Source organism: Littorina saxatilis, linkage group LG9 (assembly GCF_037325665.1).
Source record: "Littorina saxatilis isolate snail1 linkage group LG9, US_GU_Lsax_2.0, whole genome shotgun sequence".
NCBI classification, from domain to species: domain Eukaryota; kingdom Metazoa; phylum Mollusca; class Gastropoda; order Littorinimorpha; family Littorinidae; genus Littorina; species Littorina saxatilis.
This window is the reverse complement of record NC_090253.1, coordinates 4,714,233-4,737,075: the sequence shown is the minus strand read 5'-3', so window position 1 is coordinate 4,737,075 and position 22,843 is coordinate 4,714,233. Positions and strand designations below refer to the sequence as shown.

The following is a 22,843-nucleotide window of genomic DNA, read 5'->3' as shown; positions in this document are numbered from 1 at the left end:
ATCTGTACATATCATTTTGTTTATGGTTGCGGGCCCTGTTAGTCGTGTGTGAACCGAACGCGCATAATTATGGGTCATAGTGCGAACGTGAATGTGTGCATACGGTTGCCGGTGTAGGTTCCGGTCCGGTCCCCCCTCTGAAGTAGTCCCCCGGGGGACCAATTCGTGGCAAAAACTGCTCTATAATGGTCCCCGTCCCCCCTTATAGTCCAGGCATCTTAGCCACTTTAGTGAAGGGAACGTTGAAGTGACAATGACTAGGTTTAAAATGTCCCTTATCAGAAAGTTCAACCTCAGTCCTTTGATGTTTATTAAACACATTTTCATATAAAGTTGGCGCTTCATATGGAAAAGTGGCTTTGAAATTGACCCTAATCCTTCTTTGGGCTCTGTAAATGTCGTTTGGGGCTATGGTTGTAAAACGGTATCTACTGGTCACCCCAATGTATAAACTGAAAACTCTTTCTGCACCAGAACACGCAGAAAGGATTGTATCTGCCTGATGTCTGATGCTTTTCAAAATCCCCAACCACTAACACCTTCAAAACGGACATTAACTGACACTGTTGTTTTTCCCTATATAATCCTTACTATTTTTCCGAGACGTCGTCCTGTTGTGTATTTAGCTTGCCACAACCTCATACATCGTCCTAAAAGTTAAAGTTGAAGAAAATACTAAAGATAAATGAACAAGCTGACGCAGTGTCATTCGCACCGTGAATCCCCCCATGGGAACATACTAAAGTCTGGTTCCAAATAGGCTCAATTTCCTTCTATTTCTTTGTATTTCTCCCTCGTAGGGGTAGGGGTGTTCAAACCAAAGGCACCTTTAAAGCAAAATTCAAATCACACATCTTACAATACTAAGACACTCAGCAGTGAAAGGGTGTCTGCTGGTAAAAAATTCCAAACAATCCTAAAAGTACTTCACTACTAAACGTGCTTTTAAAAAGAGCCGTTATTTTTCCCTCTATAATCAGTATTGTGTTTTCTGCGAACATGTAGTCTATTTAGATGGTTGTCATGTGCACATGAGTTGCTAAAGCGTTTTCAGTTGGGCATATGTCGAAAAGCAAAGAATTAGCCCTTTGAAAACCATCAGAACTGTCACACAAAAATAACATTTACCTATCTCACCAACTGACCAAACATAGGGCTTTTCCTTATGTATTATGTATTGTCGTGTTTTTTGTAGCATACTTGTGAAAACAGCCACCACTGTTGTAAATGATACTTTAAAGAGCATTATTTCATTTTTACAGTTGAAGGACAACCTGGACTGCCGTATATTACAGCTGTTTTACAATCAGCCAAAATTTTCTTAACAAACGTATGTTAAGAACAACTCCCATAGTGAAATTGAAGGAAAACAAAGTGAAAACCCCCCTGCCATAGAGGAGCTAAAGAATCAACAATAAACGACTGCATGGATAGCTTGATGCACGAATGCATTGCGGACATGTTTGTCTCCAACCAAGAGAAAGTTCCAAAAAATCCCTTTTGTGCTTCTTATTATACAGTGACGTCAAAGACAGCCTTTTCTGCTGTTCATACATTCAGGGGTTATGGTTACACTAAACGACGTAGTTGTAGCCATACTGCCATCCAGATTTATTTTTTCCTTGCGAGCAGTCACAGGGTGTTTGTGCTGTCTGCCAACCGTCAGACGACCCCGCCCAAGTCTGTTAAGGGACCGTTTGACCGTTATAGAACGCGTCTTTTTGATTTTTTAACACATTTGGAAACGGTTGATTTTTATCCCTACCTTTGTTTCCAAACATTATATAGGAATGTTTTGTGAACAACGGATAATAGCCGCTACTCGCATGTGTAGCAAAAGTGAGCGTACATACTCACCCTGGTCGTACAGCCGTTGTCCGTTGCCCGTCTTCATCTGTCTGTACAAATCATTACCTTTGGATTTTTCTCGAACGCTATGAAGTGAAGAAACACCAAATGTTGCAAAATGTTGTATGACCCCAAGAGCTCAAAAAAGATACTTGAGAACCTTGACCTTACCTTAAGGTCAAGGTCACAGGAAGAATGAATGTGGTCTAAAAACTGCAAAATTTCACATTGTGCCAGTTTTCTGGAAAACAAATTAAAAACAGCGGGCTTAGTTTTGTATGGTATACAAGAAAAAGAAAGCCTTATCTTCTGATACCATTTTGGTTGACCTCGCTTCAATGTCAAGGTCACAGGAGTCCTTCAAAGTTGAATTGTATACATGTTTTGAAGTGACCTTGACCCTGAACTATGAAAAAAATCTTTCAAACTTCATAATTGTGTGGGGCACATGTTATATACTGATATTGAGCCACATTTAGTCACATATCATCAAGGTCAAGGTCACTTTGCCCCTTATGACATGTGACTGAAACGGGCAATTGAATCACTAAAAGTGACAATGTCTCTTTGTAGAAAGTGCCAATAAGTATGTTTATGCTTCCTATGTCTTGAATTGATAGCCTTGTGATGTGTGACCTTTGATGATCTTGACCTTGGCCAAAGGTCATGTGTAATTTGGTAGGAAAAATCTGTAAACCAGTTCTAATAGTGTACAATGTCCTTGCAAGCTTCAGTTGTTAGACCTTCACCTTCAAGGTCACCTGAAGGTCAAGGTCACTTTAAGACAAAGGTCAAGCATGAGAGTCGCATGGGCTTTGCTTTGTTAAGATTTTTTACCAAGACACATGGATTTCTTTACCCGGCTTGGTCACATTTTTCATAGGGGTCAATGTGACCTTGACCATAACGATATGTGACCAGATGTGGCTCACTATGAAATTCTAACAAACGCCCCACTCAGTGTTTAAGTTTGTAAGAGATATCGTCCATAGTAAAGTTAAAGGGGCAAGCTCACATCAAAATATGTCTACAATTCAACTTTGAAGGGCTCCTCTGACCTTGACATTGAAGCGAGGTCAACCAAAATGGTATCAGAAGATAAGGCTTTCTTTTTCTTGTATACCATACAAAACTAAGCCCGCTGTTTTTAATTTGTTTTCCAGAAAACTGGCACAATGTGAAATTTTGCCGTTTTTAGACCACATTCATTCTCCCTGTGACCTTGACCTTAAGGTAAGGTCAAGGTTCTCAAGTATCTTTTTTGAGCTCTTGGGGTCATACAACATTTTGCAACATTTGGTGTTTCTTCACTTCATAGCGTTCGAGAAAAATCCAAAGGTAATGTTCAGTACAGACAGATAAAGACGGGCATCGGACAACGGCTGGACGACCAGGGTGAGTATGTACGCTCACTTTTGCTACACATGCGAGTAGCGGCTATTATCCGTTGTTCACAAAACATTCCTATATAATGTTTGGAAACAATGGTAAGGATAAAAATCAACCGTTTCCAACTGTGCCAAAAAATCAAAAAGACGCGTTCTATAACGGTCAAACGGTCCCTTAACAGACTTGGGCGGGGTCATCTAACGGTTGGCAGACAGCACAAACACCCTGTGACTGCTCGCAAGGAAAAAATAAATCTGGATGGCAGTATGGCTACAACTACGTCGTTTAGTGTAACCATAACCCCTGAATGTATGAACAGCAGAAAAGGCTGTCTTTGACGTCACTGTATAATAAGAAGCACAAAAGGGATTTTTTGGAACTTTCTCTTGGTTGGAGACAAACATGTCCGCAATGCATTCGTGCATCAAGCTATCCATGCAGTCGTTTATTGTTGATTCTTTAGCTCCTCTATGGCAGGGGGATTTTCACTTTGTTTTCCTTCAATTTCACTATGGGAGTTGTTCTTAACATACGTTTGTTAAGAAAATTTTGGCTGATTGTAAAACAGCTGTAATATACGGCAGTCCAGGTTGTCCTTCAACTGTAAAAATGAAATAATGCTCTTTAAAGTATCATTTACAACAGTGGTGGCTGTTTTCACAAGTATGCTACAAAAAACACGACAATACATAATACATAAGGAAAAGCCCTATGTTTGGTCAGTTGGTGAGATAGGTAAATGTTATTTTTGTGTGACAGTTCTGATGGTTTTCAAAGGGCTAATTCTTTGCTTTTCGATATATGCCCAACTGAAAACGCTTTAGCAACTCATGTGCACATGACAACCATCTAAATAGACTACATGTTCGCAGAAAACACAATACTGATTATAGAGGGAAAAATAACGGCTCTTTTTAAAAGAACGTTTAGTAGTGAAGTACTTTTAGGATAATAATAATAATAATAATAAATAACTTTTCTATAGCGCGAGTCCCATCAATTGGCTCCAGGCGCTTTACAAATTCATTATAGAACTTTGTAAACGAGCACAAATCAACAAGCATACAAAGCATACATTTAACTGAGACATAACACCAAGAACCCAAGCACTAAGCAAAACTTAGCGTACAATGTTAAAAGTACACACACACACACACGCACACACGCACGCACGCGCACACACAAAGGATTGTTTGGAATTTTTTACCAGCAGACACCCTTTCACTGCTGAGTGTCTTAGTATTGTAAGATGTGTGATTTGAATTTTGGTTTAAAGGTGCCTTTGGTTTGAACACCCCTACCCCTACGAGGCAGAAATACAAAGAAATAGAAGGAAATTGAGCCTATTTGGAACCAGACTTTAGTATGTTCCCATGGGGGGATTCACGGTGCGAATGACACTGCGTCAGCTTGTTCATTTATCTTTAGTATTTTCTTCAACTTTAACTTTTAGGACGATGTATGAGGTTGTGGCAAGCTAAATACACAACAGGACGACGTCTCGGAAAAATAGTAAGGATTATATAGGGGAAAACAACAGTGTCAGTTAATGTCCGTTTTGAAGGTGTTAGTGGTTGGGGATTTTGAAAAGCATCAGACATCAGGCAGATACAATCCTTTCAGCGTGTTCTGGTGCAGAAAGAGTTTTCAGTTTATACATTGGGGTGACCAGTAGATACCGTTTTACAACCATAGCCCCAAACGACATTTACAGAGCCCAAAGAAGGATTAGGGTCAATTTCAAAGCCACTTTTCCATATGAAGCGCCAACTTTATATGAAAATGTGTTTAATAAACATCAAAGGACTGAGGTTGAACTTTCTGATAAGGGACATTTTAAACCTAGTCATTGTCACTTCAACGTTGTTCTCTTATTTGCTTGGACTATTAGACATCCAGCCTCGTTTTTCTTGTTACAATGTTAGTAATGTTACCAGCAATTTTAGAGAAAAGAAAGGAAAGAATCAGAGACTGGTTTCATTTCTTCTTATCAGTATTTATTTATTATTCATTTTATTTCATGTGATTTGTTTTCTTTTGAACGGCATTATAAATCAGATCTATTTTATTTCGCGGCAAAATATAGTCAAACAAAGAGGTGATTGCTGTCTGTGCACTACATAATACCGGACGAAGATATAGATTGAAAATGGCTTGAATGCCTAAGAAAAACGAGGCTGGATGTCTAAGGGGGGACCATTATAGAGCAGTTTTTGCCACGAATTGGTCCCCCGGGGGACTACTTCAGAGGGGGGACCGGACCGGTTTGCGTGCGTATACTTTCGCGCACGCGCATGTGTGCGAAAGTTTGTGCGAGTGCGTATGTGGTATGCAGTGAGTATATATGTGTGTGTGTATGTTTTCCACTTTGTGTGTGTGTGTCACTGTGTTATAGTCATAATTATAGAGTATGTGTGTGTGTGTGTGTGTGTGAGTGAGAGAATGAGGGGGTGAGAGAGTGTGTGTGTGTGTGTGTGTGTGATTAGCATATCGGACGTTTCCACGGATTACTTTACTGAGGGGTTAAAAAAAAAGGTATGTACAGCTAGTATATATAATTATATATCTATATATATATACGACTTGTGTCTGTGTGTGTGTCTGTGTGTCTGTGTGTGAGTTCGCGATGCACGGCCAAAGTTCTCGATGGATCTGCTTCAAATTTGGTGGGCATATTCAGGTAGACCCGGTACAGGACACAACCTGGTCGATATTTCAACACGTGCTCTCAGCGCGCAGCGCTGAACCGATTTTGGTTCCACCTCAGCTATTTTGGTTCCACCTCAGCTACCCGGGCCCCCATACCGACACACCAAAGCCAAAGTTCTCGGTGGATCTTTTTCAAATTTGGACACCGTATTCAGCTACACCCCGGACACAATATCATCGATGAGATATTTCAACACGTGCTCTCAGCGCGCAGCGCTGAACCGAATTTGGTTTTTGTGTTCATTTCACCATTATAAGTAACTCTTCCTTATCTTCTCATCTTCTCCATGTTTTCAGCGTTTACCTCCCTTCCTTCGTATGGTGCACTATTGTATGAAGGGGGCATCTTCGGATATTCCCGGCGTTTTGTTACTATTTTTAGAAGGTCACCGCAGTGTCCAGAACGTAAATTGGACCCGTAAATTATCCTCACTGTAAAAGTGCAAAGGTCGAATCAATTTATAGCCACGCGAAAAATACACTGTCATCTCTCTCTATAGATACGGCTTCTCTGTGTGTGTGTGTGTGTGTGTGTGTGTGTGTCTCTATGTGAGCAACACCTGTGCATTGTTCAGTTCTGTTTGTGATGTGGTCTGGCGGCTTTTGTGTAATTTTATGTACTGGCCTTCCTTTGAGAAGCCATAACAGTTCAAAAGGGCTTAGAGATAAGCTCTAACTTGCTCAGTCCTGTTTGAGTGGAGTTCGCCTCCAAAGGTGATTAACACGGTTACATTCGTCGACAAGGATGGGACTCGATATGGTCAGGAATGGCATTATGGCCACTGAATCATTTTCGTGCTGTTCCCATTCCACGAATCTGGGAGGGACCTAAGCTTGGCGGGTCCATTGTTCGGACCCGGCAAAGCCGGCGTACGGCTCTAAGTACTTCTTTCCGGCGAAGCCGGCTACCCGGCGAAGCGGGTATTCATTCTAGTAATCATATATAATTATAAGTCGAGATATAGTCCCAAACCTTTTTGGTTGTTAACAATTTAAAGGGTTCAACTCTCATGACCAACCTAGCTGCTCCCCGTTAGTCAGGCTTGCCAGTCGCGTAATAAATTGTTCCTGTCTGCCTTCGCGTTTTCAATCCACCAAACGTGCAAAATAATGTTCAGTTAAGTAGACCCAAAATACGTGGGTGAATTTACTATTCATATGAGGATGGTACCATGCACCCAGTCTGCTTAGATAAGAGGCAGTTGCTCTTATTCCACTGTGCTAACCTTTACTTCGTGTTTTGACTGAAGATGACAATTTATACATCAGTAGAATGTATGTCAATGTTCACTGATGAACACATCACACACAAACACACCAGAACCTAACTATATATATGTACCACATTTATGAACACTAACCAGAATATATGTGAATTGTGTGTTTATTTGGGTAAAATAAGCCTACAAATGAACATTGGCGTGAACAGACACAATATCACAGATAAAGAAAATTGTTACATACAAAAATCAAAATACTTCAGTAGTATGGCAGCCGCCAGTCAGTACAACTAGAAACAAAAGAAAATAATGTGGGTATTTTTTTCAGTTGGCCTCTGAATGGAGACAAAGAGTGAGAGCTTAATGTGCTGACAGTGGCAGTCATATGCATTGAAGAGAACATTCATCAAGTAACTATATAGTGATCATTTTAGCAGACGTTGCAATACAGTGGTAGCTGTAATGTATAGCCTGTAAGCCTCACAGATGAACTAGAGAACACAAGCAAGGAGAGGACACAAGCAAGGAGAGAACACAACCTCCTGTTGTTTCTTTCCTGGGACAGTAGGGGCGACCACCCCCAACCAGGCGCGTTCACAGGTGGCGGATAGTGTGATGGCCTTCAGATATGGAGGTTAGCTGCGAAATAAGCCAGGCTTGCCAGGACGAATAAGCAGTCGCGGACCAACTGGCGGTGCTTCCAACAGGATGGGGCGGGGTAACAGGTGGCACTGTTACACTCAAGAAATACCCCAGGTGTCCAATGACGGGCGCATCATGCGAACAAGAGCCGCATTTTAAGTTCTAGCCCTGGGGAAGGTCACCTCAGATAAACAAACCAGCCAGCTATGGCCAAGTAGCCGGGTAGACTGGACTCGACAGCCCTGTAAAGCCACCAGTCTAGGAGAAGGATCACTCCGATATAAAAACACGCTGAAGCCGGATGAGCTGGGCCATGTATGGCGCATAACGACAGCTCAACGCATCAACGCTCATATGACAGACGTTGTTTCTTTGACTGTTGACTTCAACTTGACCCACATATACCTGTCTCCTGACCCACATATACCTGTCTCTTGACCCACATATACCTGTCTCTTGACCCACATATACCTGTCTCTTGACCCACATATACCTGTCTCTTGACCCACATATACCTGTCATTGGCGGACACCCGCTATGTAGGGACACATTGGTTGATCTAAAGGGTGTCTTTTTAAAGGCCAGTACCGCTGTTCAAGAAAAGCTGTCCGAAACACACAAGACAAATTAGACTAGATGGTAATGATAAAATCTTCTTCTTCAGCGTTCCAGAATGTTCTGGTTACGTGTGAGCTCATTTGCCCATTTGGGTTCCCCAAACTATACTCTGAGAGCATAGTCAGCTTCACTCCGCTTTCATTGAGTAGGCATGCTGGGTATATTCGTGTTTCCATAACCCACCGAACTCCGACATGGATTACAGGATCTTTTCCGTGCGCACTCGGTCTTGTGCTTGCGTGTACACACGAAGGGGGTTAAGTCACTAGCAGGTCTGCACATAAATTGACCTGGGAGATCAGAAAAATCTCCACTCTTAACACACCAGGCGGCAGCGACCTGGATTCAAACTCACGACCTCCCGATTAGGAGGCCGACGTCTTACCACCATGCCACTGCGCCCGTCAATGATAAAATCAATAAATAATTAGAAAAATAAAAGAGGCGATGCTTAGTAAGTAAAACTTCTGAAGCTATTCTTCTACAGTAAAAGTGAATATCTGCATAAAATGAATAAAGAGCCACAAATGAAACGGATCTTAAAAGGCAATGTAACAAAACACAAACATTAAAAGATCAAGAGATCAACTCATCCTGTAAAGCAGGTTAAAATGTATGCTTCAAATGTACAATCACCACATAAAGTCCCTCCCTATCCCCCAAAATGTCATGAAAGTTACCACAAATCAAATTCATATGCATTTTCTTCAGAAGGAATGGAGAAATCTATGTCACCTGGCCTTTGATATGTGACTAAAAAGATTGCATGACCAGTTTCAAAGTGTTCATATAATTCTTTATATTTAAAAAATTATTCGAATAATAAGAACCATCGTTTACATCATGGGCCATAGCTCAAAAACAACACACCACAGCATACACAAATGCAAACACATTTCAACCCTTAAAAACAGGCAGACAAACACACATGGTAAAATAAATCAACAAGGAAAAGGAAGAATAAAATTAGGAGAATAAAATGCAACTAAACTGATTTTACACAAGCTAAAATCTCCATGGTAGCAGAATGTTTGTGAAAGTTTCCTGACATGTTTGGATTAAATTAAGTGTCAAGATACCAAAGTTATGTGCAAAGTGAGTGCATTTGCAAGCACACCAGGAGCCATCTGTACATTGTTTTTTTATAATCAGTAAACTTAATGTGCATTAAGTCAACTGTGTAAACTATAATATTTCCTATATATCTATATGCGTATGCATCTACAATCAACAAGAACATCTTCCCTAATAGTGTCCTACAGACTACTTTGCTATTGACTAAACACATCAACATCTCTCCATTCCACATGCTTCAGATTCAGGGGTGGGACTCTCTTGTGATGAAAAAAGAGGAAATCCCTTTTTTCTAGGGGGGTTCTGGGGCGTGCTCCCCCGAATTTTTTTTTAAATGGTACATTAAAATCTGTACAATCTGGTGCATTCTAAGACTAAAATTCAACTCGTTTGGATTAGGTAAAAAAAGACATTCTCCTCACCTCCCCCTACAAAAAATAAAAAATAAAAAAATTCACACAACAATGGTAACATTGTAATGGTGCATACTTACGTAATGAACCATGTATCTATAATCCAATACTGGCAATAGTATGATTCAATGCATTGCAGCTCAAAATGACTATTAGTTATCAGGAGTTTTCAGTCAGCACAATTTAACTCTCAGTGTTCTGTTCCATCTTCACTTCTCTCCATATCATTCAGTCAACAAGTTACAGATACTGTGATGAAATGGGACGCGGAAAAATAGATTACTCCAGCGGAATTCGTAAGTTGTGTCCGCGGAAATCCGCGGAAAAGTCCCATCCCTGAAGATTATGCCTGCATTCATGCGTTACCATAACATTTTCTCTTAATCTGAGCAAATCTGTGAGTATTAAATAACTTAGTGATATTTACAGAAATGAAATTGACACATTTATTACCCAAAGAATAACAACAACATAGCTGACAAAAACCTTAAAGTGCAGAAATACTTCAAAGGCAATTACACCTTTGAAAAAATTTAATGACACAAAGGTTTTTCTTTTTTTTCTTAGAAGCCATCATTGCAAATCCACTATTCAAGCCTTTTACAAACCTACCCCAGACACAGCCAAACTCAAATTTCACAAAAAATTAATAGAGTATGCTTTCAATCTGGAGCGGAAACAATCATACTGCTGCAAGAGATACAACACATACACACAAAACAGAAACTGTACTGGCAGTGGAATCACTCATATTTTTGTTTTTACCAAAGAGTTGGTGAACGTAACATGTCGGGGATGGCTTGAAAAGAGCTGACATCTTTGAAGGAGATCAGTGCTGGCAATACAATGCCAACCAAAATAAGGCAAACACTTAATACATTTCTCACCACTTCAACCATGTATGCAATAAGTACTTTTAACATTCGCAAGAACACATTCGAAATGGTACAGTGTAAAGACGTACTAAGAGCAAACTACACCACCCTGTATGTGCCCCCAACTTTATTTCACACGAGCAAACAGAAAAAGTGTTCTACTATTAATATTCTCATTTTAGGCTGATTCAGTGACATATTCTTGAAACTTACTAACAGCTTTATAGAATGTGAGAGAAGCCTCACAATGCAACAAGATTTTAGTCAGGGGAAGCAATCATGTAAGCACCTCATAATTGCTTCCCTTCATTTCAAAGCCAAATGATTCAGTGCCAATGCTGGAACGACACAGGCTGACAAATTAAAAATAGCAGTAAACCCTGTCTGACTCAAGTTCATTAGTAAATACTGACAGGTAAATGAGCGCTGGCAAATACAAATCTTCTGCCTGCACTTGGTTGACAGTAATGATTTTCAAGGAACCAATATTTACAATCCTGACATTTTGAAACAGATGCAATTGAGTCGGGATTTCCATTTCAAAACAACCTCATATTGACCTATCCTTTCATGATGTACAGTGAAGCATGATTAATATCTAGACAAATGGGAAGACACAATGGCTAAACCCTTGACCAGACATTCAATTATTTCTAGCTGCAGCTTCATTCTTATAGTTATAATTTTCAAGTTTAAGACCTGCCTAAACTGTTTGTTCCGTTGAAAGGGGCTATCATGTAGTAGCTTGTGCTTTGATGGATGAGAAACTCTCCCATTGAAAGGGTTTTTTAAGAGAAAAGGAAACAAAGGAGAACCTGTTTGCCTCCCCTGTCTCCCCTTAATATGACACTTACATTTGTGACCCTCCACCACGAAATGAGTCGCATGTCACCTCGCGCGGTTCTGCGCTAGGCTTAATGTAAGTCCGGGGAGTGCCTGGTAACAGTGTGTGGGTCACCTTAGTCACAGGCTTATAACTCAAACAGTTGTCGCTCTTTTCTAAAACGGTTTTCACCACTGGATAGAGCATAAAAAACTCTTTATGAAAATGTAAAAATATGAAAATCATGCAAAGGTGACATGCGACTCATTCCGTGGTGGAGGGTCACATTTGTTCAGCTCTGCCTCTAATAATGGTTTGATTTCCTCTCATGCAAAGCTAAATACAAATCGTTTTCATACTATATGCCTACATAACAGAAATAATGTCAACAAAAAATCAAACTGCAAATACTTTTTTTTAAAGCACACCCAAAAGCAGAAAACGGTTCAAATGTTTGAAAATGTGATGCACAGTAAAACAAAGGAAGTAAACAAAAATTAAATGACATAATTGCAAAAAAACAATAACATTAACAACATGCATTACACAAATAAAATAACAAACAATAAACCACAATCATAGTCCTTTTGACACTCCAACACCACAAAATATATTGCAAACTTTTAAATGCATTCATGTTAAAAAAAACAATTGCATCGAGATACAACACAAGCAATACATTGATTTGCTGTTTTATTTGTGTCCATGGTTACAACCAAGACAATATGCATTCAGATAGAGTAAAAAGAAAATAAGTATTATATTGAACAGTCTTTGAAAATTTTATCTTGAAAAGATTGTCAGTGGTTTGTAAAAAGTCTGTTGCAAGTCCGAGTTATATCACAGATTAAGAATCTTTGAACAGGAAAAAAACTTCCCAAGGGTTGCAATTAAAAACTTCGAAGTCAAATAACTGTTGAATTTGAAAAAACCTTCCAGTTGTTTTACACTTGTGATAAAACTGAATGTGTGCCAGTTCAACACATTAAAAACTACATGATAAAATCCTGGGGAAAAAGCTATCGAGAAATGTTGCATTGCTTTCAAACAAATATTTTCTCTTTTAGAATTTTACACCTTTTCAAGTTAAAAACTTGTTGCCTTCATGCACATTTTAATCAACATCTACTTTACACAGCATTTGTTTAAGTTGATCCAACCTTTTTCAGTAATACATGTGTGTTTGCTGATGACACACTTTTCTTCACAGGGAGATGCTGGATAATATGTTTGCAGTCAAATTAAATACTTGCTTCGCAAAGTCTTGACGGGATTGTCAGACAATTTTGGATGTTCTTTTCACCATACAAGACTTGTTGTTGTTGTTGTTGTGTTTTGTTGTTGTTGTTGTTGTGTTTTGTTGTTGTTGTTTTTTGTACACACATATGTGCACGGGTGTATAAGGCACACAAAAAAAATGTCTGTTTCTGGTAACATGGCTAAAAAAAATAGGGTCGGTAGGTAGGGATTGTTTTTTTTGTTTGTTTTTTTTACCCCAAATGTAGACCAATAAAACTAACTTTAAAAATCGCGCAAAGAGACTGGATTCACTATACATAGAGACAAGACACTCAACACATTTACAAATCGTCAGCGGACTTTCGTTTTCACACATTTTTGTTGTTCATTTTCTCACCCTGTCCTTTACCACAAAAAAAAAAAATAAAAATGTTGAGTTTGGAAAAAAAAAGTTTAGGGTCGGCGCCGAAATTTAGGGTCGGTCGGGTGACCAGAAACAGACAATTTTTTTTGTTGGCCTAAGGCTGTGGCAACCCAGGTAAGGGGAGAGTTAGTTGCTGAAAAAGACGTGTGAGTGTAAAGTTGCTTTTGACCAGGAAGATCAGAGGGGCAGGGGGCTGCATTTTCAGTCCCATTTTGTAGATTCCATCTCACCATGAGTGCCCCCTCTCCCCACCTAAACCATTCCTTTTCCGGTAGCTATGCCGTCAATCTGCTGTCTCTATTTCACATCCAGAACCTGACCATCCTTGGTGTAGGTGGAGAGACAGAAACGCTCCAGCTTGTTCATCACGTTGCGACGTGAGCTGTCAAACAGCCCAGAGTCCACCACGTCGATCCCAGGGCTGCGCTGCCGCTGGTACAGCTTCCTGTTGACACACGTCTCGATCAACGCATCCATCAGCTTGGCCTCGCGCGAGAACACCTTCAGTAACTTGGTCAAAGGGGCTCCGCCGGGTACACCCTCTCCGCTTCCGGTCGCCTCACCTTCCACCGCTTCCAATTTGTCATTGATGAGGAACTGCAGGAAGAGGCATGGCGGTGGGTCGTTATCGCCATCAAAGTCGGGGTCCCTGAACTCCCACGAAAGCTCGGAGAATGGGATGGAGAGAAGCAGCTCGCTTTTGGTGCGATCGATGACCGTCACGCATTCCGTGTTGATGGCTACCCAGACTTCCGTGTCTGGCGACGGCAGGATGATCTTCTTGAAGCGCCCTGTTGGGGTTTGCACGCGGCCGGAGAAGAAGGCGGCACCGTAGAACGGGTAGGTCCAGCAGACTTCCAGGTACTTACGGTACAGGATGGACAGAGCGTGCTCTACGTCACGGTCACCGTACTCCTCAGACACCTGAAAAAATAAAAACAAGAAACTGAATTTTGAGCCTCATTTTAAGCCATGTCTTGTGGAAAATCTGGGATCCCATTTGAGTACAAATGCAGGGTCTGGTTACAGACAAGTGTGCAGTTGTGACTGCTAGACTATGCACACAAAGTATCAACATCGAGTAGCAGTCAGAAAACCCAAAGAATAAATCCAGCGAACTTTACACATGAAAGAGTACCCCAATGTTATTCACATTTTCACATCCACACAAAAATAGATCTCACCATAATCAGCTCTGTTTGGGAGGAAAAAGCGACCTAACCTCCCAATCAATGAATACACATTAAAGACTAACAGAAAATAAGCTGTTTCAAATCATAGTTAGATTTGCTTTGCCTACTTGACACTATTCCAAATTTTGAACCAGATGTGACCCCACTGTGACCTTGACATTTTAGAAAGATTAACCAGGTGGTCACTTTTGTTAAGATTTCATCAAAATTCTGAAAGTATGTAAAGTATGTAAAGTCTAACTGATCTAGCTTTAAAACATGTAAGACGTACAACGACAATTGTCCAGTTTGGAAAGGAAATTTAACCTCGCTGTGACCTTGAAATTCAATGTGGTTTAATGTGATCTGTACCATATCTGGGGGTCACCATACTTTGGTAGTGTGCCAAGTTTCAAAGCCCTAGCTTCAGAAACGTGCGAGATAACCTGAATGCTACGTCTCAGTGCCATGTTGAATAATATAACGAACACAATTCCCGTTATTTGTGAAATAATTTGAGTGCATTTGTCTTTTCTTTTCATAATTGGGTTCCAACATCTGTTGTCTTAGCAAAAATCACAATATCAGTCTTGTTTGTCAACTTTTATTTTTTAGCCCCTTTGTCTGCTTTTCGTGCGCACCTTTTGGCACTTAGTCATATACAAATTACCTCACTACATATATGTCATACTTTCACCCTATTGACTGAGGGGAGAGAACCTGGACAAAGCACTGATATTTTACTCCTATTCGTGATTTTTGAAGGCATCTATGGCAAGAAACTGTTCACAAATGTGCTGCTATTGACAAGAAAACTCATTCAAATAATTTGCATCAGAATTTTCCTGTAATTCTATACATAACATGCCTGTGGAGGCGGCAACTAGATTTTTGATCATTCTTCCCAAACCGGCCCAAATTTTATCAAATAAACAAAGGAAAAAAAACCTAAAACACAAAAAACAGCTTTCTTCTACTAACAAAAAAAGGTTCATTTTTGTAATCTGACCATTCAAAATTACGTTAGAATGTGAAACAAAAAGTTGTTTAAAAAACAAACCAACTTGGTGCCTCATGCTAGAATTGGTAAGGCCAACAAAAAAAAAGGTCTGTTTACGGTAACATAGGCCAAAAAAATAGGGTCGGTAGGTCGGGATTTTTTTTTTTTTTTTCCCAAAAACCATATTTTTACGTTATTTTGCACAAAAAAACCAAGATTTTTTTTTCCCAAATGCCAAAAAAAAAGTCTAGGGTCCCGCGAAAAAAATAGGGTCGGTCGGGTTACCGTAAACAGACTATATTTTTTGGGGGGCCTAATGGTTAGACTCACCCGTTTGTGGGCTTCCATGAAGAGGTCCTCGCAATCCCTGGCATGGGGCTTGGTGCGTGCGAAGAAGAGGAAGCGCTCCTTCACGTACATGTGCTCAGGGTAAAACTGCGTCAGGTTAGAACGATAGTCGGCCAGCACGTGTGTCTGCGTTGAGTACTTGCCCAGGTGGATCAAAGCCTGAGAAAACAAGACATACCTCTGTAATCAAGCGCACGGAACTCTCAAAGAGACAAAGCAAGTCAAACAGGCGTGAGCTTGGGCGAAATAAATAGCTCGTCACGGGGCTGTAGCTTAACTCTTTTCAAAACCGGCCCGTATCATAAGCTACATACCGGCTTGACAAAAAAGTCTTGTAATTAGAACCATGCACCACCACCCCCTCCTTCCCAACTAAAGACACTGACACACTCAGAAAACCCTGCTTTCTCTGGTTTTCTGCTTTTTATATTTAGTCAAGTTTTTTAATCTTGAAAGGGGGTACCACTGCACATGGTAAATGTTTAAAACTAAAGAGGAAGAGGGGAGGGGTGGAAAACTGAATAAACCTCTCACGTTAGTTGAGGTTAAATGAAGAGAAAATAATCAATTTTAAAAAAAGCAATCTTCTTGAACCCCCTGAACTAAAGAATCTGCACCCTTTTAAGGGAGGGGACATGATTGAGATAAATTAAAGAGACAAGAAGCTTCATTCACAAAACTGTTGTACAAAATAACCTTCTTGGACCTGGTGACACTTTTGGTTCATTTAGAACATCATGATTCGAGGCGAGCAAGCCAACTGAGCTTGCATTTGCAATGATATATATACTTAACCCTTAAGCCGGTCCTTAATTGGACGAAGTCGACTACGCGTAGCTCACTTCGCGAAGCTACCGGAACTAGACTTCGTCGCAGTCCAAGGGAAGGCACCATGGCAGAAAAGAGAGTTATCTTTTCATGTCAGTCTTGGCGTCTCAAATGCGCGTAGTCTCGACCAGCGCGTGGTGTGCTTCTTTCTGAGTACTTTACGTCACAAATTGTACTTTACGTACTTGATGATGACGTAAGTTAATTGTATGTGTTCTATTTCGTTGACTGAGCACGGCCGGGACCAGTTGGCCTGAGCGCTGGGATTTCGAGTTTCATTCGACATGTCAATGCATCGCAGTATGAAATAATACAGGTAGGAGGTTAGTTCTTGTACTTTGGGTCAACCAAAGTCGATAAATGCATTCTTCACTATGGTATTGAGTCTGATTTCGTCGTCCATCTTGAATCGAAAAGCACTCTTCTTACAAAAAACCCAACTTCGTTGCGAGCTACGGCGAAGTTTCGCATGTCAAAACTTGAGAAGCGATGTTGGGGTCAAAGTATCACGCCGTAGCTGCGGGTTTTTGTCGCGAAGCTTCGTGTAGTCGACTACGGGCTCAATTAAGGACAGGCTTTAGGCTGGTTGTCGCGACATATGTCGCGCTACTTTACGTATACTGTCACCTGGTTGTCATGACATATGTCGCGCTACTGGCTCAGTCTGTTTGGTCGGTTCCGATTACCTCCCATGGATGCGAAAACCTATGACCGTTTTTCTTTATTTTTCTCTCTGTTAATTCACCAGTGGCTATGTAACATGTGTTACAGAAATGCACCAGTGTAAGGGTTAAAAGTATAAAATATACACTGAGTTCATTCCATCTCAGATGTATACACCTTCTTAGATTTCAAGTTGCTATTTCGCTTGCCATTTTACAAAGTCACAATATAAAATATGTCTACGAAAAACCCACGACTGAACGTAATTGAAACAAACCTGTAAACCAGCAAGTCGGTGGTAATCTTCTGTGTAGAGAGCGTAGCGTCCCTGCACCACATTGAACTTTGCCTCATGGTACAGAAGACACAGCATTTGTTCGTTGGTGACAAACACCTCCTGAACAAATGTAATATATATATATAAAATTTTTTATTGAAATGAATGAAAGTTGAAACATTTTTATTCACTTAGTTAATTAAACACACACACACACACACTCTCTTACACACACATGAACACATACACATGTATGCACTCACACAAAGAAATTACATGACATAAGGCACAACAAAAATTAGTCTGTTTACAGTAACATAGGCAAAAAAAAAATAGGGTCGGTAGGTCGGGATTTGTAATTTTTTTTCCCCTCGAAAAAAATATATTTTCAAGTTATTTTGCCAAAAAACAAAGACTTTTTTTTCCTCCCCAAATGCCAAAAGAAAGTCTAGGGTCGCGCGAAAAAATAGGGTCGGTCGGAATACCGTAAACAGACTATTTTTGTTGTTGTTGTGCCTAAGTCCTGTCATGGATCTGTTTTGTTCGTAAATCATGACCAGACATTCTCTCATTTCAATTCAAATATAAACGTAGTGACTGTACTGTGAGGGAAACACACAAATAGATCTTTTACACACACATGTAGGCACATATATACCTGAATTAAACTCAACACTCAAGATATGGCTCTGAGAATCACCACAAGTATTTCATAAAGCAGATATACTGCAGGATAGCACAAGACTAGTGAAACTAAGAACAAGAAGGGCAAAGCCCATACGACTCACATGCTTGACCTTGACCTTTACATGACCTTGACCTTCAGGGTCAAATAACTAAACCTAGCAATGACATCATACACTAAGAACTGCTTTACACATTTTTCCTACCAACATACATGTGACCTTGACCCAAGGTCATCCAAGGTCATGCAACACAAAGCTGTTAATTCAAGACATAGGAAGTACAATGGTGCTTATTGGCTCTTTCTACCATGAGATATGGTCACTTTTAGTGGTTCACTACCTTATTTTGGTCACATTTCATAAGGGTCAAAGTGACCTTGACCTTGATCATATGTGACCAAATGTGTCTCATGATGAAAGCATAACATGTGCCCCACATAATTTTTAAGTTTGAAACAGTTATCTTCCATAGTTCAGGGTCAAGGTCACTTCAAAATATGTATACAATCCAACTTTGAAGAGCTCCTGTGACCTTGACCTTGAAGCAAGGTAAACCAAACTGGTATCAAAAGATGGGTCTTACTTTGCCCTATATATCATATATAGGTGAGGTATTGAATCTCAAAAACTTCAGAGAAAATGGGAAAAATGGGAAAAATAGCTGTTTTTTAGGCAACATTTATGGCCCCTGCGACCTTGACCTTGAAGCAAGGTCAAGATGCTATGTATGTTTTTTGGGGCCTTGTCATCATACACCATCTTGCCAAATTTGGTATTGATAGACTGAATAGTGTCCAAGAAATATCCAATGTTAAAGTTTTCCGGACGGACGGACGGACGGACGGACGGACGACTCGGGTGAGTACATAGACTCACTTTTGCTTCGCATGTGAGTCAAAAATGAATCTGATCATAATTGCATGACCCACAATGACATTTTTCACAATTTGATGGCAGCAATTTGCACCACGCATGCAAAGTGCGTGGCCCCAAAGCCACCATTTGATAACCATTTCTAATGTATCACAGATACAGCCATCAAACATACATTGATACTGATAGTGATAGTTGATACACTTACTTTGCCATCTATACAAAAAAGATACAAGAAACAAACATAACATGTTGATGAGCGTAATCACGTCAATCTTCCAGAGACTTTAGCACCTCGAATCCAGTAGACAACTACATCAGGAACAATAGCAGATGCTTCACTGTGCCACGCTGTAACACTGAGCAATACAGACATTCGTTTTTCCCAAAGACTGTAGTGGCCTGGAACCAATTAGATGAAGAAACTGTAACCTCGGCATCGACCGAGAGCTTCAACTCGGCGCTGGCAGTAGCCAGACGACGATAAAGAACTAGCTGCGCACCCCCCACTCCGCTGCAACAATGCCAGACATCTGGATGACTTGTTCTACAAGTGCAGCGTAACAGACAGATACAGATGAGATACAGAATCAATTGATGGGGCTGGGCACAACAACAGCAAAGTCTCATCCTCTCAATATACTATAACAGACCTGATCCTTGGGGTAAAAGACATCCCTCTGCAGCATCAGGACAGGCTCGGCGTCTCGGATCTCCTCGTTCTTGGCATCAGTGTACAGTGCGCATAGCTGGTCCCACTGCTGAATGATTTGAAACGGCTGGTGATGACCCTTCAAACGGATGTCAAGGATCGGTGACACGAACCACAGCGAGAAGACTTCCTTGGCTTCAGGAGGCAGACCCTGCTCATCAATGACCAGCTCGAGAAGCTCGTCAGAGCGAACTGTGTGACCATCCTCAAGGTGGAAGTAAACACCAGCTCTGTCTCGAAGGAACACGACCAACTCTACTGGCTCTTTCGCGTTCTTCTCGAGCAGAGCCGCTTTCTCGATCTTTTGACGGGCCACCTCGTCGTCGCCGAAGTTTGACATTGCTATTAGCTAAACCTCAGCAGTCAACGGGTTCTTTCTGACCCAGCGATCGGTTTCCCAAGGTGTTTTCCTCGGTTTAGAATCACTCGACCGCAAGATTTCAGACTTGCACCGGAAGAAACTGTGACTGTTTAGTGACAACGGCACCTAGCAATTTCCTCAGAGTGACTACCCCTTGCTACATGAAAGCTATTTCCTGTTGTAAACACTTCCTACTTTTACTTTCGCTTTCTTTCCTCCGGTTCGTCCAAAGGCAAAAGATGTTAGTACGCAAATTAAATTATGAATGGTGTGATTTTTCTCTCTCAATCTGCTACAGGCTTGTTCAAGCTAAATAAACAGCCTGTAAAGTGAGACATTGACAAAAACTGACAAGAAAAAAAATCAAGCGTGATCTTGACACACCAACATGTCAGTTAAAGTAAAAATGAAAGAAAGACCGAGGGCGGATGAAAAAAGCATGTTTGTATTGCTTATTCTGTCACCCTCATTAATTTGATTAAAGGTTTTACGCGAATACTAAGCGTTATATATGTACAGAAGTGAAAACAATATAGAATAAACATGCATGAGCAAATGTATTATCAACTTTGAAACTTGGAGTTTTTATATATTAATAATGAAACACTTATGCAATGGACAAATATGAAAATGAATCTAAAACGAAGTCTTCCATCACTGTGACTTTTCGCAATTTGATATTAGATACAATGAAAGGTGTTTTTTGAAAGTATTGAGAGTGAGACTCATTGAGACTCAGCCGGAGAGCCGAGAGACGGAGACGGAGAGAGAGAGAGAGAGAGAGAGAGAGAGAGAGAGAGAGAGAGAGAGAGAGAGAGAGAGAGAGAGAGAGAGAGAGAGAGATAATTAAATTGAATTGAATTGAATTGAACTTTATTTAACAAGGATTAAGATTTCAGGCTACGCCTTTTCTTACAATCTGTCCTTGAGAGAGAGAGAGAGAGAGAGAGAGAGAGAGAGAGAGAGAGAGAGAGAGAGAGAGAGAGAGAGAGAGAGAGAGATATGATGGAACTTTATTTTCCAAGGAGGGAGAGAGAGAGAGAGAGAGAGAGAGAGAGAGAGAGAGAGAGAGAGAGAGAGAGAGAGAGAGAGAGAGAGAGAGAGAGTACAAGGTTAAAAGTGAATTAGAATTAGTAATAGAAAAATATTCCAGTTTCAATGCTGGTAACATTAATAATTGTTTAGAATTATGGTCTTCATATGAAGAGTTGGTAAGGTAATAAGTTATAAGATTGTGCAGGGATGTGATGATTTGTGTGTATGTCTTTGTTTGTTTTTGTTTTTAGTATTTCTTTGAATGTATAATTATTGTATTTTTAAGCAGGTAGAACGTTCATAATGCTTGTCTTTGAGGATGAAAGTTGCTTGTTTAATTCAATGTTACGCATCCTCTCAATCGGGTGCAAGGATGCTGGTTCCGTTTCGCATTCACGGCCAACCTACTCTTGTCAATACTTTAGATCGCTTACTTCCCTTTGCTATGTAATTTTGGCATTAGCGCATAGGACTGGGTGGCCGAGTGGTAACGCACTTGCGCTCGGAAGCGAGAGGTTGCGTGTTCAGGCCTGGGTCAGGCCGCAATTTTCTCCCCCCTTTCCTAACCTAGGTGGTGGGTTCAAGTGCTAGTCTTTCGGATGAGACGAAAAACCGAGGTCCCTTGGTGTACACTACATTGGGGTGTGCACGTTAAAGATCCCACGATTGACAAAAGGGTCTTTCCTGGCAAAATTGTATGGGCATAGATAAAAATGTCCATCAAATACCCGTGGGACTTGGAATAAAGTTTAAAAAAATCCATCTCACACGGCATTAAGTCTCAGGAAACATGAATACACGCATGCAGGAAAAAAAATATATGGGTAGCGCCGTATGTATGGCAGCTCGCTTTCCCCGGGGAAAGCCCGAATTTCCATGAGGGTAACCTCACTGGACTGTAAATCTTATCCAATCCAATCCAATCCAATCCTATTTCTCACTCCGTTTCGCATTCAAATAGGCCTACTCTTGTCAATATTTTAGATCGCTTACTTCCCTTTACAATATAATCTTGCCATCAGCGCTATTTCTCACTCCGATCGCTTACTTCCCTTTCTAATGTAACCTTCTCATTAGGCTAATGATAAGCGCAATTCCTCACTCGGTCAGTTATGATCTAAACTCTGTCAGCTTATCTAAATCGTACACTTTGATCCTATATTGCTACACATTGGGTCATCAAAGTGTCAGCTGGAATGCGATAAGTCAGTAGGTAGGCCTACGCTACACATCGCATGATATCCACATGCGTCTTCTATCCAAAGGGAAAAGACTTTTATTGCGCGGCAGAAGAAGAAGAACAAGTTAATCAAGTGGGTACACTGCTTGATAACAGTTTATTTTTTGCGTAAGTGATAATGACTTACTTAAATGCATTCTAGGTGATGTAAAAACTGACTGAATTTCTCCGGCTCAACCAGGCTTTTGCTGTTATTGGTATTTCTCTTTTGGTTCGTGATTGTCTTCCTCCACTCAGAGACGAAGAAGACAGTGGGAAAAGTGTCCGGAAGGTTGACTTTGATGAGGCAAGTGATGGTCTGCTTTCTCGTTGTCACAAGGTTACCTCGCAGTTGTTAGAAAGTTTGCATAATCTAGCATAACATTCAACAACAA

At 40.6% G+C, this 22,843-nt stretch overlaps 1 protein-coding gene across 1 annotated transcript; it reads right to left on the bottom strand.

Annotated features, from left to right (window-relative positions):
• Positions 1–7,314: 7,314 nt before the first annotated feature.
• LOC138975121 (putative FERM domain-containing protein FRMD8P1) lies at positions 7,315–20,304 on the bottom strand. Its single transcript, XM_070347782.1, has 4 exons — positions 19,775–20,304; positions 17,563–17,682; positions 15,777–15,953; positions 7,315–14,198 (listed from the first exon to the last, which is right to left on the bottom strand). The coding sequence occupies exons 1-4, from the start codon at positions 20,171–20,173 to the stop codon at positions 13,572–13,574; spliced, it is 1,323 nt and encodes a 440-aa protein (XP_070203883.1). The 5' UTR covers positions 20,174–20,304; the 3' UTR covers positions 7,315–13,571.
• Positions 20,305–22,843: the final 2,539 nt, after the last annotated feature.